Here is a 16,401-nt window from a genome sequence, read left to right as displayed (position 1 = left end):
ATTGGGAGATTCAAATGGATGCCCTTTACGCATGTTTTTAACCAACCACTTACTTTGCCAGATCTGGAGTGTCGTCCAACTGTGCCCTGTGCTCCAACCCACGCGTCCACGCAAATATAGATGCCACAGGGTTTGTTGATGTTGGCAATCCTTTCTGGTGTTGTCTAGAACACAATCATAAACTGGTCAGTCACAATCACAAGCAGTAACATGGTAGGAGTAAAGTATATTTCTACATTTTTCAAAATATCTCAGCAGGGAAATGTACCTGTAGTGCCTTGTGACAGTCCCGTGAGCAGCTTCAGATTCGAATGTCCTCCCATTGGGTGTCAGCAGCACCGATGTCATCATGCCAAGGGAGCCTGCGAAAAAGCAAACCATCTGCAGTATTTCACGTTTTACAGTAAAGAAACTAGGTAAGTCGAAAAGCAAAACTAGAAATTATGTGAAAACAGGTTACCTATACCACACAACGAAAGGAAGTGTTGCAGTTGAATTCAGAACCACGCGTGGTTGCCAGGGCAGAGAGACTGATACTGCCATAACAGAAAACTTTCGAAAGCAGTGAAAAATCTATTTCTTGTGGCACTCAGGCTTGCGGTAAATGGCGTGCAGTGTACAACCAAATTTTAAATATAGATAATGCCCACTTTTTTTTCCACTAATGCTCTTGAATTGTTCAGTTTCATTGAAAAACAAATAATGTGAATAATAATCATATAATAACACAATCAAAGGAGGTGTTATGATTTATGCTGGTAAAATCAGGACCTCACTGTTTACGGGTGCATGACTCCACTGAACAGTTGTTTGTCTCTAGGTACTTGTATGCTTGCCTGAAGAAGCTCAATGGATTTCCCTTTCGTTCACTTCAGTAATTTTGAAAAAAAAAAAAAATTGGTAGGGACACAAAAAACTTAAGTGTAGTAAATCATTCCTTGCACAGAAATACTATAAAAAAAAAGCTTCCAGTATGTATGGAATTATGTTAATGTACCAAGAGAGAAAGTGTTACTGTAAGTGTACTATAACATGTGACTGAAAACACAAATTAATAGGAATAGGAAAATTTCCTAAATGATGAAATACCATGTAATATTATGACATTGACATGCATCAGATCTTGTCCAAGATTTCTAAAAAATAATAATAATAGCAATAAAACAGCAGAAAATAAAAATTGATACATCTTTAATTAGCATAGACAGCACAATTATCAAAATTATGGAAGACTTCACGATTATTAAACTGTAAATGGTGGCCTTACTAAGTGTTGAGGGAGGCCAGAACCTGGCATGGACTGGGGTATACATGAATGGAATAGATCAGGTATGCAAGGTAAATGGTTTCAGGTACACAGACATTTTATTCAAATTCAGAATTAATTCAAAAAACATTACGTTAACATTTCTGATAATGTTAAGTGAAAACAATGCAAGGCTGAATACATAAATTGAGAACAATTTCTGACCAAGCGAGTTAGTTGACAATTATAATTTTAATGGGTAAGCCGGCTACACTGTAAGCGATCAAAACAACGGATTGTCAAAAAGAGACAATGCGCAGTTAACTCGAAACACAAGCATTGCCACGAATGAAGTTAAATTCATTTTAGGTAGAATTACAAAACTACTGCAAAGTGCAGGTACAAGAAAGAAAGAATTTACATTATTCTTTAATAAACTTTAACAAACAAATACGTGCGACGACGTCTCAGGGGGAGACAGTTACAAACAAAAAAACTGAAGCGAAGATGAAGTTAATTTAATGAAAAATTCCAAACATGTTTTTTCTAGGTGGCGGCCGAAAAGGAATTTAGACAGAACAAATTCAAGAATAAATATCTCTACATTAGGGTGAGGGCCACCGCCTCACTGACGACTCAAACCAACTTACATTTCTCCCCTGAGGTCGCACACGCACGAAGTTCAACTAGAACCTCTCTGACTACATGCTAGTAGAATTACAACAGATCAGCTACTGCTGACAACCGAGCCTGACTAAGTAAACCAGTAGAAGAAGGCCCTCAACATTGTTGCAGCTTAATTTATAAGCTTGCGCCGCAGCGCACGCATGCATGCATTAAAAGGATGCATGCATTAAAAGGATTAGTTAGGTCTAATCACAAGCCAGCTATAAATATTATGTTCTAAATGTTCGTATCTTATGTACATTTTGTCACAGATAAATTCAGCTAGTAATGTCTTATTGGTAGATATACTAGTGTGACTATTGATTTATACACTATTGCAATTATCTTTTTTTTTTGTTTAAAGTTCATGGTGAAAGAGTACCCATATTTTCTTTGTAGTCCATCCTAGCATTTATTTTTTAATCACTACTGGTATGGGTGATAAAAAAAATGTAAATAACTGTTTGTTTTAAGTTTAAAATTTTATGAATAATTTGGGGTTTTCAATCATCCACACAATTTTTGCAGCTACTGTTTCGCAAGGTGCAAGTCAAATAACTTTGATTGCATGTTGTGTGTTCAAAATGCAAAGTATAATTAATGTTTTAATTGTTTACTAAAGGGAGCCACATACACACACACACACTAGTTCCTGACATTTTATTTAATGTTTCTGTACAGGTCCAGCGAGCAATGACCATTGTAATCTATGCATATTAACATGAGTACGGCTTACCGTATCCTTGAGCTACAATGTCAGACTGAACATCTCCATCATAGTTCTTTGTTGCCCACACAATGCCACCGTTAGATTTAAGAACTTGTGCTACCATGTCGTCTATAAGCCGGTGTTCATAGTAGATGTTATTTGCTTCAAAGTCCTTCTTGTATTCCCTGTAAAAAAAAAAAAAAAAACACCTACCTTGTATTGTTTGTAGATGCTAGTCAAACAATAAATCATACAAAGTTGGATTTAAATTTTTCAATATCCAAGGTTACTTTTTATTTCTAAAAGTAGCATAAGTTATACTGAGATTCCAGTAGCATACTAGTTTTTGTTACCATGGTGAAGAGGAAGTTAGTGTTGGTTTCTGTGTAATCACTCATGTGATCACTGGTCTGCAATAATTACCATCCGAGTGAAGCAGTACATGTTTAGTAACTACAGTCAAACCTCTCTGAAACGACCCGTCACGGTTCCCAGGAATAGGGTCGTAATAGAGGGGGGGTTGTAATAGATGTTTTCCTAAATTTTCAGTTTATTTCAACACCCCCCCCCCCCCCCCCCACCGCCACCTTTTCCCAAACCGCTACTCGCTAAGAAACCAGCCGTACAATGGCAGGATGCTGTCACTCACAATGCTAGACGGCTTTGCTTTAAACCCACTTCAACCTTCATGACAAGTCCGTCGCCCTACAGGCCACCTTAAAGAAAATATGTGTTAGTTTACATGTACGTTTTCTGCTTTCCGTAGTTAAATACACTAGAACACTGATGTCACGAACCCCGGATTTAACGAAGCAGTGATTTTACGAATACATTCTCGGGAACCGTCAAAAAATTGGACATTTTGACCAAAATGTGAAAATCGGAAGAAAAAATGAAAAAAAAAAAAAAAAAAAGGAAGATCATTAAATCTGTTAATTTTAACACACAGCGTATTTTTGTGTCAGCTTTGATACTTCCAATAATGTTCATGTAAGAATAACAAAAAAATAATGGGACATTTCCTTTAAAAATATGGCAGCAGTAGGTTCTGCAACGCGAGTGGGCGCACACGAAGCTCGCCCGGCTGGCTGGCTGGCTGGCGGCAGCGGCTTCATGACGCATAAGCTCACCCCTCCCACCCCTCGGTAACATTCTTCAAGGCTAGCTCATCCCTCCCAGACACACAAACCATCTAGTGTCCTCCCTTATAACACCACAACTTCGCTCCCCTTTGAAAAACCTTCAGTGAGAAAATGCTCACTTCACCCTCCCTTCTCCCATAAAATTGGGCTATTATGAATGGGGTACTAAAGCAGTGAGGGAGGGGTCAAAATATGTCACTTTTCACACCAAGTTCGAGTTCAGTCATCTCTGGCAAGGAATTTACAAGCTTTCAAACTTAAATATAAATGTATTTTAATAGCAAGGGTCCTATGAAAAGGAATATACAGAATAAAATCAAACTGCTGTCACCAAACAAAGCATAAAACGGCCCGATGCGTGGTCGCTTTGTTATTGCTCTCGCGAGAGGTGAGACGTGGAATGTTAGAAGAAAGATAAATCCGGGGGAGACAGACAGCAGCCAGTGTGTTTCCTGCGTGGGGAATAAGTGGCGTAGCCTTTTTTTTTATGCTGGGTGAAGCGACCTTCTTCTATCAGCTTGAGCTGTCAAAATAAACATCGCTGCGGCAGTTAAAACAAGTCGAGGCGGGCGTGATCCAGTCGGTCGCTGTGTATTGTCAACCGATAGTAATCAAAATCAAGAGAAATCCAGCGGGTAGCTTTGCCTTAACTGCGTACCACACTAGACACTCGCAAAAAGCTAAACGTAAACACGTTGCCACAAAAACCTTTATCTGCACCCTGCCGGCAAAGGGATGTGGAATGGGGGTTGTCAAGCGCTGACAGCGGTCGACAGGAAGTGGTATCCATTTTTAGATATGCGCTGCCTACGGCAGTACAGCACTCGGCAAGAGAAACGCAGTAACACGCTACAGTAGAATCCCGCCGATGCGACCCCCCTCTGATGCGTCCATTCCGTTTATACAACCATTTTTTGAGAAACCGTGAAAAATTTAAGCAGAGAAAGTCGAAAATTTGAGTAAAATCGGCTGAAAAACAAGTCTGTTACACTTTGTTGGGCGCTATGTGTTCACGTTTATCTTGGCGGGAGCTGTACTGTAAGCAGACAGGCATACAAAAGACGGCTAAAATTGGATACCACCCCTCTAGGCTATCCACGCAGCAGTGTCTAGCCGAGCTCGGCGCCTCCACTATCGCACGAAAAGCCGTCTCAGCTGTCGTGTTATCTTACCCGCGCTGTGGTAGCTTCTGCGAGAGCTTAAGAAACTCGTCCGGCCAGGCTGCATACGTGACGTGACGCTTACCTCTCCATCCCCTGCTAATTCCTCAAGGCTCATCCCTCCCAGAGCCACACACCATGTAAAACCCCCCCCCCCCCCCCTTCCCCACTAACATTTCAACACATTCCCTCCCTTATTTCAACCTTCTGCGTGAGAAACTGTCAGAATCCTCCTCCCCTCCCACACCACATGCGACAAAAGCCAGGTTATATAGTCCATTCTCCGTAAAATAAATATTTTTATGGGCTTATACGACTGTCCTTCGCCGTTAATAAATACTTTATAAGTTTAAGTTATTATGATACAATTTGTTTATTAGTCACACAGCAGTTTATGCTGAAAAATCACTAATACCTCGAATTTTATTGAATAGAAAAATTTAGCAGGGCCGTAAATATATTTATTTTACTGCATAGTTACTTTTCCATGTGCATTCCAACGTGTTTTTCTTCTTCTTTTTTTATGCTGCGAAGGGACGTGGGAAAGATAATTGCTTGAGCTGTCAAAATAAACATCGCTGACGGCAAGGGCGGGAGCACATCCTGTCGGTCTGTCACTGTGATTATCTACTCCAAAAACATGTCACATCATTTCAGGATAGCATTGTTCTTATATCTTTCGTTTATAGCCTAATGTTTTCTACCTGATCCACACAAGTTCCTTCGCCACGTTTTGAACAAAAATAACCACCAGCCGGCTAGCATAGCCGAACTCGCGTGATGCAAATTCATTTAGTGCAAGTATTTTATGTATTTGGATATATTTGGGGTGGGGTAATAATTGGCCCGAATTCTCTATTGCGACCATTCCGTTTATAAGTCCGTTTTTCCGGAAACCGTGAGGGGTCGCAACAGCGAGATTCTACTGTACTCACCACAAGAAACTTATTTTCTTCGGATTTTCGGCAATTTTTTCATGGTTCCTCGGAATCGGGTTGTAATAGAGAGGTGGTGGCAATAAATGGGGTCGCAACAACTGTACCAAGTTTAATTGGAACTGCCATATAATTTTTATATTTACTTATGTCTTGCTGTTGCTTCACAAGTATCTGCATGCACTATATAGAAACAATCACTTCTTAAGTGCATACATTCAAATTTAAATCAAACGAAATTCACTTTATGGTGCCCAAGACTAAATTTATACCATTTGTATGTACACACTGTTTCATGTAATGCATTTTAATAATATGACTAGTTTTTTTCTCTGAACTTGTATTCTAAATTTATATTTATAGTAATGTATGTGTATTCATTTATGTGCACACTGATGTGATCTATATCCCGGAGCACTCGACTGTATGTAGGATCCACAGACTAAAAGATATATGTAACTCTTTTTTTCCTACCAAACAATAGGTACTTACTTTTCATAAATTTCTTGGAACGTATCCTTAAACATCCCATCATACTGCTTCAGAATTGTGTTCTTAGTTGATAGTATTAGAGGATATTTTTTCTTCAGAGCTACCTGAAAGGAGCAAAATTTGATCACAACAATTTCACAAACTTTTGCAGTAAATGTTTTGAAAGGTGGTTAAATGTTGTGTTGCGTTTAGAACTTTAGATACAACTTGTGATGTTACCAGTAATACAATTTAAATAGATAATAATGTCCAGATTTCTGTGAAATGGAAATATTTAGGGATTTTTCATAGAATGATTGACTGTGGTCTTTTATATTGTTATAAAAGAAATTTCAGAAATAAAATACTGAAATTCCACCACCTATTTTACCATAGCTATTTAAATAATTTAAAGGGTCTAAATACTAAAAATATGTTAAAAATGTGTAAATGTAACATGTCTACGAACATGCGACAAGTTCGGTAGATGAATCAGCATCAAGTATGTCTACTGAAAAAGTAAAAGGCAGAAAACAGACTTTTTTTTCAATGTACACACAACCATAGTTTAATTTAAAAACAGCTTTTAAACTAATCAATAAATTTGATAGTAATATTGTGCCCGAAATTAGGTATTTTGACACTTTTTTTAAAATTGTTATTATAATTTTAAATTATTTTTGGAAATTTTATTTTTCTTTATAATTTGGTTACAATTGGGTGATTTACACTTTGTTAGGCCGGTGTACTCTACGTAGTTAAACTTTGTGCCAATAGACTGAGGCACCTTTTCTCAGGGACCTATCTGATCTGTTGCAAGTCTAAGACGTCGTTAGCAGCCCGTTTGAAAATTCTCTCGCCTGCAGTCACGTCCCCGGCCTGTAACATTACTTCACTACATGACTAAAACTGCACACAACAACTCTGGACGAGTTGTTACCATTTCTCAGAGACGAGCTTACCATAGCCTTTCCCGTCACGCATACATCTTAGGTTCTCTCCTCGAAGTCACGTCTAGGACGCTCGTTCCCAGCGTCGTTGCGTTTTTGTCCCCCCTTCCCCGTCGCAGCTCCCTCTCGGTTCTAAGAATTTAGCCCAGGATCATTGTCCTGCCGTTAAACCCGCCAAGCGTTGGCCGTTTTCAAGGCCGACTTACCATAGAAAAAATATGTGCAAGTATGGACCACACACGACATCTAGCGGCGGACATAGTAACTTCTCTTGTGGCTAGCGCGTGGAGCTGACCCCCGCGACATCTGGTGGCAAACTTGCTAACCTCCCAACTACTTTCCCCTGTAGGCCGCCAGAGTGCAGCACCTGACTGCGGCTTTAGTCCCAGGTTATAGCAGACGTCTTGGGCAAGTCGATTCTTTTTTTATTTCAGACACCCCTCAACAGGTAGCGCTAAAATCGGCCAGTGCTACCAACTTCGAAATTTCAGTCAGAGTTCCCACTCGGGGAACTTCGGAACCTTTTGGTCCGGACCCCCCAGTCTCCCCCTCCACTTTTGATTGAACATTTGCTTTTGATTACGAGACGCGGATCTTCGCTAGACACTTCGCGTCGCGATTCCAGACGGACCATTTGTGAACATCGGCGGATCGACGAGACGCACTACAAGACTTTCATCCGGCCGCAACTGACTATGTAGTCGATTAGATAAGGGATGCTATCCCTGTAAACTTCTTTAAGTAGTCCGCCTGTATAGTACAATGAATAATAGTTTTTTTTTTCTTTTAAATAATTTCTTTTTGAAATGAGGGAAACGTCCGCGTCTCCCGCGTATCCACGAGCTGCAGATCCGGTCTTGCTACAGTTTAGAAAATAGAAGCCAACTTCCCTGTCTAGTGAGTTACGATCCGCGACTTTCCCCACCCCCCTTACCTTTTGCAGGCATTCTCTGCTCAATTTGTTAACTGTCTGTGTACTAGTTCTGATCAGTTTTGATTCGGACTGTTCGCAGACAGGGTCCAAGAGCCGGACGCAGAATTGGTATTTTCACCACCCTTCCTCAACAACACACAGGCGCCCTGGCATCATGTTCATGACTGATCTCCGGGAAGCGAAGCACCGACCTCCGGTGCTACTGTATCTATAAACCCTTTTTTGAACTTTCTTGAATTACGCCGTCAGACTAAGTTCATCATATCATCATCATTTCTGACTTTAAGAATATATACTGGGATGGTTTAAACATATTTGTATTTTTTTTATTGATTTATGTATTTTTTTTAATGAAACCTTTTTATAATCTAAATTAGGGCCGGTCCATTTTTTTTTTCTTTCTTTCTGAATATACCTGAGAGCTCTTTAAGTACGTAATTGATATTGTATGTTAATATTTTTTTTAATAGCTGTTTCTTAAGTATGGAGTGATTATATTCAGACGGAATCACACCTTGTTTCTGTTCATTTCTCATATCCTTGTGAAACCTTAAAGATCCCCAGCACAATATTAAATCAGAAAATATGTTGAAAAACATACAAGATAAAAACAAAGTGTAATAAACCTGGAAAAGACCTTCACCATTCAGAAAAAAAATATATTTTTTTACACACATTCAAGCATGCACATATTGGCACAGTGTGCAGAAATTTAAACTTTATCTATATTTGTGTAAACTCAGAGTGGCTAGCAAACCTGGCATAAAAAAAAATCCCTAACTTTTTCCCTGAATTTAAAAATTAAAAATTAAAATTCAAAATTGTGACTGGTAGGCACACCTCACTCCACCGCTGCAACAGGCAACTATCAATTATTATTTTATCGCAATACTGTCAAGAAGACTTAAGTCAATGTGCAAGAAGTGCAACACATGAACACGGGTTGCACAGGAAGAGAAAAAAAGGGGGTTGCGAGGGAAGAGAAGAAAAAAGGAAACAATCATGGAACCAGTACAAATCAAATAAGTTTCTGCTATAACTTTAGATTTTCAGTAACCTCATCATTCATAAAAAAAATCCCTGACTATTAATAAATTTCCTGTATTTTCCATAATTTCCCTGTTCTCCCTGTTGCTAGCTACCTACAACTCTAGGCGACAAACACTGAAGCAAACAGCAAGACAGTAAAAAGCTCTCACCAATCATCCGGGAATGGAGAGCTAGGTGGCGTCAAGACACCGGACTCTCAATCCAGAAGACCCGAGTCTGAACCCCGGTGCAACCACCCTTTGTCTTTAATGTTTTCCTGAAGTCACCCCAGAAAATACTGGTGTGATTCCTCACAACATGCCAATGGCCGGTGCGCTGCCGAACCTCACCTGGAAGTTGGCCTGGGCGAAGGCGCGGATGGACTTCTGCGTGTTGTACATGCCCATGACGACCCCGGGCTCCTTGAAGGTGTACACTTCTCCCAGGGACGTGGTGGAGTTGCCGGTCTTCAGCACCAGCTCCACCTGAAACAGCAGGTCGGCGGTGCACTTGCGGTAGTGGGGCGGGAAGACAAGCTCTCAGGTGCTTCTGGTGCGGTATCACCTACAAGCAAACTGGCACAGTCTTCTCCTTGTGCATACCACAACTACCAAACTGAGCAGTAACCATTACATTAGGTGGTGGATTAACACTTTGAGTGCTATGGACGTAATTTTACGTCCTTCAATTTCTTTCGAGAAATGCGACGGACGTACTGGTACGTCCGTGATCTAAAAATACTTTCCTTTGGCCAGTCGTAGTATTACGTCCGCCGTTTTACCAGTAAAAGTTCTTTGTTCATTTTAGTTTTGAATTCCATCGCTAGATCGCATATGAATCGAAAATGTGGGCCGATAGAATCGATCGTTTTGCTTCGGCCAACCTGACAGTTCATTCTACGAATGCTAGGTGGCAGTGTAGTTCTCAACTGCGCGACGTTGATGAAATAAACACATTTGTTACAGCTTTCCGTACTATACATACTGGCTTACACATACATGATAGTTTAGTGCTGTACACAAATAAACGGTACAGTTTTCTGATAGTAGGCTCTTATGTTTGTAAGAATTGTTTTTGATATGAGAGAAGGAAAAATTCAAAACTTTTTTTTAAATTTTGAATATTACTATCTAAGTACGTTTTTTTTTTTTATTATTTATAATTTTGAATGGAGCATCTTTTGTATTTGTAAGCACTAACATGTATATGTTGGAATTATTTTGGGGGCTTTCCCTGTTCCTCTACCTGTAATCTGTGGGTTTGAAAAGTCCAAGGGGGCTTCCCTATCTTCAGTGTTCCCAAAGATAGTAGGTGTTACATTTATTAGGGATTTCTGTGTGTGAATAAATAAATATTGTGGTAAATAAACATAAATAAGGTATCAAAAATGTCAAGTGATACAAGTGAAAGTAACTCGCGAAATGAATGTGATGATAGTGATGTGGACCCAGATTTTTTTTTATCTTCAGATTATACAGATTCAGGTAGGATATATTTATGTATTGGTTTTTATGTATCGGCCTGATAGGGTTTTCAATTGACTGCGCAGATGTGCAATAAATTTATATAGAAAACTAAAAAGAATAGTAATGAAAATAATAAAAAGTATAATGCATGGTTTCAAAAATTTTATGTATGTATAAGCTTTCCTAATTTCAACAGTAAAAAGTATGAAAATTGCTGCGCTATGGTTTAGTAGAAATCATAACTTTAATATAGAATCTTACATTTCTTGGTACAGAAGCAATATTTGTTGCACATGCATATTTTGCTTGTGATCATGAAGTACTATAGTAATTGAAATTCATCATAAGGAAAATTTTCTTTGTTACATGGAAATCCTAATTCACTTTACTATTTTCCACAGACAGTGATGAAAGTGAACCTGAGAGTATCAGAAGTGGTTCAGTCCCAGGTGTTGGGGCGAAGCAGAGGGCGAAGCAGAGGTAGAACAGGCAGGCGGAGACCTGGTAGCAGAGGTACAAGAGGCAGCATAGTAAGAAGCAGAAGTAGAGAAAACAGAAAAGTACGAACAGATTCGCAAGATGGATGGACGGAAATAGATGTGTATCAGGGGAAACTGGAGTTGTGCCAGAAACAGATTTGGATGAACACAGTGCACCACTAGATTTTTTTTTCTAATTTTATAAATACAGATACAGTCAAACCTCTCTGAAACGACCCCTCACGGTTCCCAGGAATAGGGTCGGAATAGAGGGGGGGTCGTAATAGATGTTTTCCGAAATTTTCAGTTGATTTCAACCCCCCCCCCCCCCCCCCCCCAACACCTTTTCCCAAACCGCTACTCGCTAAGAAACCAGCCATACAATGGCAGGATGCTGTCACTCACAATGCTAGACGGCTGTGCTTTAAACCTTCATGACAAGTCCGTCGCCCTACAGGCCACCTCTAAAGAAAATATGTCAATAGACAGTTTATTTTTACTGGTTAGATTACATGTACGATTTCTTGCTTGCCGTAGTTAAATACACTAGAACCCCGATGTCACGAACCCCGGATTTAACGAAGCAGTGATTTTACGAATACATTCTCGAGAACCGTCAAAAAATTGGACATTTTGACCAAAATGTGAAAATCAGAAGAAAAAAAATTTAAAACAAAACAAAATGAAAGATTATTAAAATCTGTTAACTTTAACACACAGCGTATTTTTTGTGTCGGCTTTAATATTTCCAATAATGTTCATGTGAGAATAACAAAAAAAATAATGGGACATTTCCTTTAAAAATACGGCAGCAGTAGCTTGTGCAACGTAAGTGGGAGCGCGGGAATATCGTCTAGACAGGCTGGCGGCAGCACAGGCGGCGGATGCATGACGTCATACGGCTTACCTCTCCTTCCCTTGTCTAGACTTCAAGGTTCATCCCTCCCAGGCATACAAACCATCGTGTCTCTCTCCCCCTCCTACTTCAACGTCCTTTGGCATGTGAAACTGTCAACATCCTTCCTCACCTTCACCAAACTGTGTGCGACTAAAGCCAGGTTTGTATAGTCCAGTTCTGGTAAAATGAAAAATTTTTAAGGGCCCCCGCGACAGCCATTTACCGTTAATTGTTTTGATACAAATTGTTTGTTAGTTACACAACATTATTTCTGAAGGAAAATCACTGAAACTTCAAAATTTATTTAATGGAAAAATTTAGCAGGGCCGTAAAAGTATTCATTTTTGCCGCAAATGAACTATACTCGCCCTTCCTGCCGGACAACATTCTCGGCGCGTGACGCATGGCAACTACAGTCGTGTGCCGCGCACAGCCACGAAAAACCTACGCAATTTCCAAACTATACTATATATCCGACTGGAGTCTGTTTACGAAAAGCATTTAAGAATTTGTTAATGGTTCTTTTGAGATAAAATGGCTAAAAGACATGTTTTCGAAGTTTTAGGTGTAAAAAACCCGTTACAAATTTCTTGAAAGTATCATAGGGAAATGCATTACACCTTTATCTTTATTTTTCCGCCATATAATGTTATGGTCACCGCTCAAATTTCACTGTTATCTGACGGGAACGAGATGACTGCGCGCCAGTTCAGAAGCCTTGCACTTAGAGGTTTTACCGCGCTAGAACTACCATTGAGCGTCGATCTTATCATCCCGCTTCACTAACACACACGCTGACCAGACGGCGCCCTAAAGCTGATTAGAGGAAGCATGTAGAAATGCAAGGCAGGAAATTTTTCCAGCTTATCAACCAGGACCCGGGCAAGTCTTGACTATTAAGCTTTTCACATTAAAATATAAGAGACTTGTATTGTGTAATTTCGGTGTTATTTAGCGGTTTTTCTTAAAAATCGCTTTTTTCGCATTTTCCATATAAATTCGCGGAAAATTTCGCGATTTACCATATAATCGTGGCCCTAGTTATTGCTCGCGCGAGAGGAGAACGTGGAATGTTAGAAGAAAGATAAATGCGGGGTAGACAGACGGCAGCCAGTGTGTTTCCTGCGCGGGGAATAAGTGGCGTAGCCTTTTTTTTTATGCTGGGTGAAGCGACCTTTTTCTATCAACCCACGGGAAAAATTAATTGCTTGAGCTGTCAAAATAAACATCGCTGCGGCAGTTAAAACAAGTCGAGGCGGGCGTGCATCCAGTCGGTCGCTGTGTATTGTCAACCGATAGTAATCAAAATCAAGAGAAATCCAGCAGGTAGCTTTGCCTTAACTGCGTACCACACTAGACACTCGCAATAAGCTAAACGTAAACACGTTGCCACAAAAACCTTTATCTGCACCCTGCCGACAAAGGGACGTGGAATGGGGGTTGTTAAGCGCTGACAGCGGTCGACAGGAAGCACTCGGCAAGAGAAACGCAGCAACACGTTACTCACCACAAGAAACTTATTTTCTGTCTGTTTATCTTCGGATTTTCGGCAATTTTTTCACGGTTCCTCGAAATCGGGTTGTAATAGAGAGGTGGTCGCAATAAATGGGGTCGCAACAAAAAGGTTTTACTGTATTATCAAGCATATGAAAGAACAAACAAATTTGTATGCTCGCCAAAAAATAAACAATAAAAAACGTCTTAACCGAATCTCACCCAAAAGTAGATTAGCGAGTTGGAAGCCTGTATCTGTAGGAGAAGAAAAGAAGTTTCTTGCTATAATTATTCACATGAGCATTTCTGAACGCCCTGATATGAAAGACCACTGGAGCACTACACCAGTGGTTTCCTGAAACTTTTGACCTAATTTGATGTCAAGGGATAGATTTTTATCACTGTTAACAAATTATCATTTGAATGACAATGAGCACATGCAACAGAAAGGCGAACCTGGGTTTGAACCTTTGCACAAAGTGCGCCCACTCCTTGAACTATTGCGTCAGAAATGTAGATCATCATTTCAAGTTGCAGAAGACATTACAATAGATGAAGGAATGTGTGCCTACAGAGGCAGACTGTACTTCAAACAATACATGCCACAAAAACCCAGTCGTTATGGGATAAAGGTGTACATGCTATCCGACTCAAGGACAGGGTATGTTTGGAACTACGATGTGTTTTGTGGCGAAGACAATGTAGTTACCGATGTTGTCATGCGACTACTGGATGACTTGGCAGGAAAAAGGTCACACTCTATTTACTGACCGGTATTACACAAGCCCGTCCCTAGCTGTGCAGCTAGAAAAAGTGTAGACAGGACTGGTCGGAACTGTTAAAAAAAACCGGCTTGGTATGGCTCATGCACTTCGTACTCCAACTTTACAAAGAGGGGAGAAAATTTTTCGTAGGAAAGGAAACTTGATGGTGCTTTGTTGGAAGGATAAAAGGGATGTGTACATGCTCACCACACGACATGAGGCTATGATGATAACATATAATGACAGGAGGGGAAATGAGAAAATAAAACCTGCTGCTGTTGTCAGTTACAATGCTTTCAACCACAGATCTGTGAAATGGTGGAGGAAGTTGGCATTTCACATGATCCTTATTGGCATATATAATGTGAGTATTATGTACAACCAAGTAAAACCAAGAAAATTATCAATTACATCTTTTATGAAGCAGATTGCCAGTGACTTGGCTGTGTTCGAAGAGGACCCACAAGATGAGCCAAGTCGTTCTGGAGTTAGTTTGGCTAGACTCACGGGGAAACATTTTCTGGAGAAAATTACAGTTCAAGAAGGACAGAAAAAGAAACAAAAGAAGTGTAGAGTGTGTGCAGAAACAAGTAGATCAAGGACTGGCACAGCAATTCGCAAGGACACAACATGGCAGTGTAGTGTGTGCAAACTTGCAATGTGTATTGAACCTTGTTTTTCTTGTACCATTCAAGAAAAAACTATACATCATAATGTACTAATATAATACAATTCTGTAGGTGACTAAAGAAATATTTTGAAGTGGATAAAGGTGAAATTCAACAGACACATTGTGAATATTTATTTTTTATATTTTCTAAAAAAAGGTTATATTCAGACATGTCTCTAAAAATTAAACATTGAATATGTGTACCCATATATATTTTGTTTTGTAGAAGAAGTTACAAACTTTCAAAAAATGTTTAGTGCCCAATTATTATTAAAATAATATTTCATCAAAAAATTATTAAAAAAGGCTTAAAATGGCCAGTTTTTCTAGAAGGGAATCCATCATTAAGCCCAGCACTCAAAGTGTTAAAGAAGATAAAGGTGTAATGCACGTCCTTAGTGGTTTCAAGAATCTCTACCGGACATTTAACTCCTAAACATTATTATAAAAACACACTTTTAGCCATCTTCACTTGTCTAAAAATATTTTTTTTTTATAAATAAAATACCGAAACAGAACCACTCATCATGATAAGATTTTAAACAGCAAGGTTTCTTCTGAAACTCTCACACGGTACGTACGAGAACTTTGTTTAAACATTCACCCTTACAAACAATACCCTGATACATCAAAATGTTAATTTTAGATTGCTTAGTGAATGCTGGGTAGTGCAAGGTTTTCAATCCAGCTGTTCCTCACCACGGCCATGCCAAATTAGCGATTTTGACAGATTTTCCAACAATGTAGTTTTAACAAGAATACCAAAGAGAAAACGTGAATGAGTTTTCCAGTATCTGCCAGTGATGTGCAACAAATAACCTCGATAACGAGCAAATTCATGTGTTTTCATGTTGCAAATTCAATACAAGGCTTTGACATAAAATTTATTTTGAAATTCTTTAAAGTAATGCCAAACATGATAAATATATGGAAATGATGTTTTCAACTACATTTATAGACACAAATTACACATAATTTCCGCAACCGCCATTAGAATTCACTGCCTAGGAAGCTACGTTGACTATTGAATCATTTGATTAGCAGATAAAAATTTAAAAATTTATAATGATAAGGCTTAGATAAAAGCGAATAAGACATAAAAATACTAAACCCTGGCTGTGAAACTGATTTTCAACAAGGAATTTTGTTAAAGTACTGCCCATCTTGTTTAAATTCAACAAACAGTTAATACAATAAAATTTCCCTTTGTCTTTGTGAACATGGGTTCACACCATCGGCCACAGAGGGCAGCACCGTGGTTGTTCCTTGACGGCTGTCGAATCCACAAAATTACTCCCACCAAATGCAGTCTTCGAGAGCCAAGATATTACACATAAAATGGTATTTAATACATGTTGTAATAAGTTGCTCTATAGAAAGATAAAGTG

The 16,401-nt window shown here is 39.3% G+C and overlaps 1 protein-coding gene across 1 annotated transcript in view; it reads right to left on the bottom strand.

Moving 5' to 3' along the window:
• Positions 1 to 16,401, bottom strand: part of LOC134537923 (isocitrate dehydrogenase [NADP], mitochondrial-like) — a 54,095-nt gene that overhangs the window by 31,221 nt on the left and 6,473 nt on the right. Inside the window, exons 4-8 of the mRNA XM_063378887.1 lie at positions 9,593 to 9,727; positions 6,351 to 6,454; positions 2,649 to 2,806; positions 269 to 362; positions 54 to 164 (exon numbers count right to left, since the gene is read on the bottom strand). Coding sequence (XP_063234957.1) covers positions 54 to 164; positions 269 to 362; positions 2,649 to 2,806; positions 6,351 to 6,454; positions 9,593 to 9,727 — 602 coding nt within the window. The remainder of the gene's footprint in view (positions 1 to 53; positions 165 to 268; positions 363 to 2,648; positions 2,807 to 6,350; positions 6,455 to 9,592; positions 9,728 to 16,401) is intronic.

This window comes from Bacillus rossius, chromosome 12 (assembly GCF_032445375.1).
Source record: "Bacillus rossius redtenbacheri isolate Brsri chromosome 12, Brsri_v3, whole genome shotgun sequence".
Classification (NCBI taxonomy): Eukaryota; Metazoa; Arthropoda; class Insecta; order Phasmatodea; family Bacillidae; genus Bacillus; species Bacillus rossius.
The sequence above is the reverse complement of the archived record's forward strand: the minus strand, read 5'-3'. Positions and strand labels throughout refer to the sequence as shown.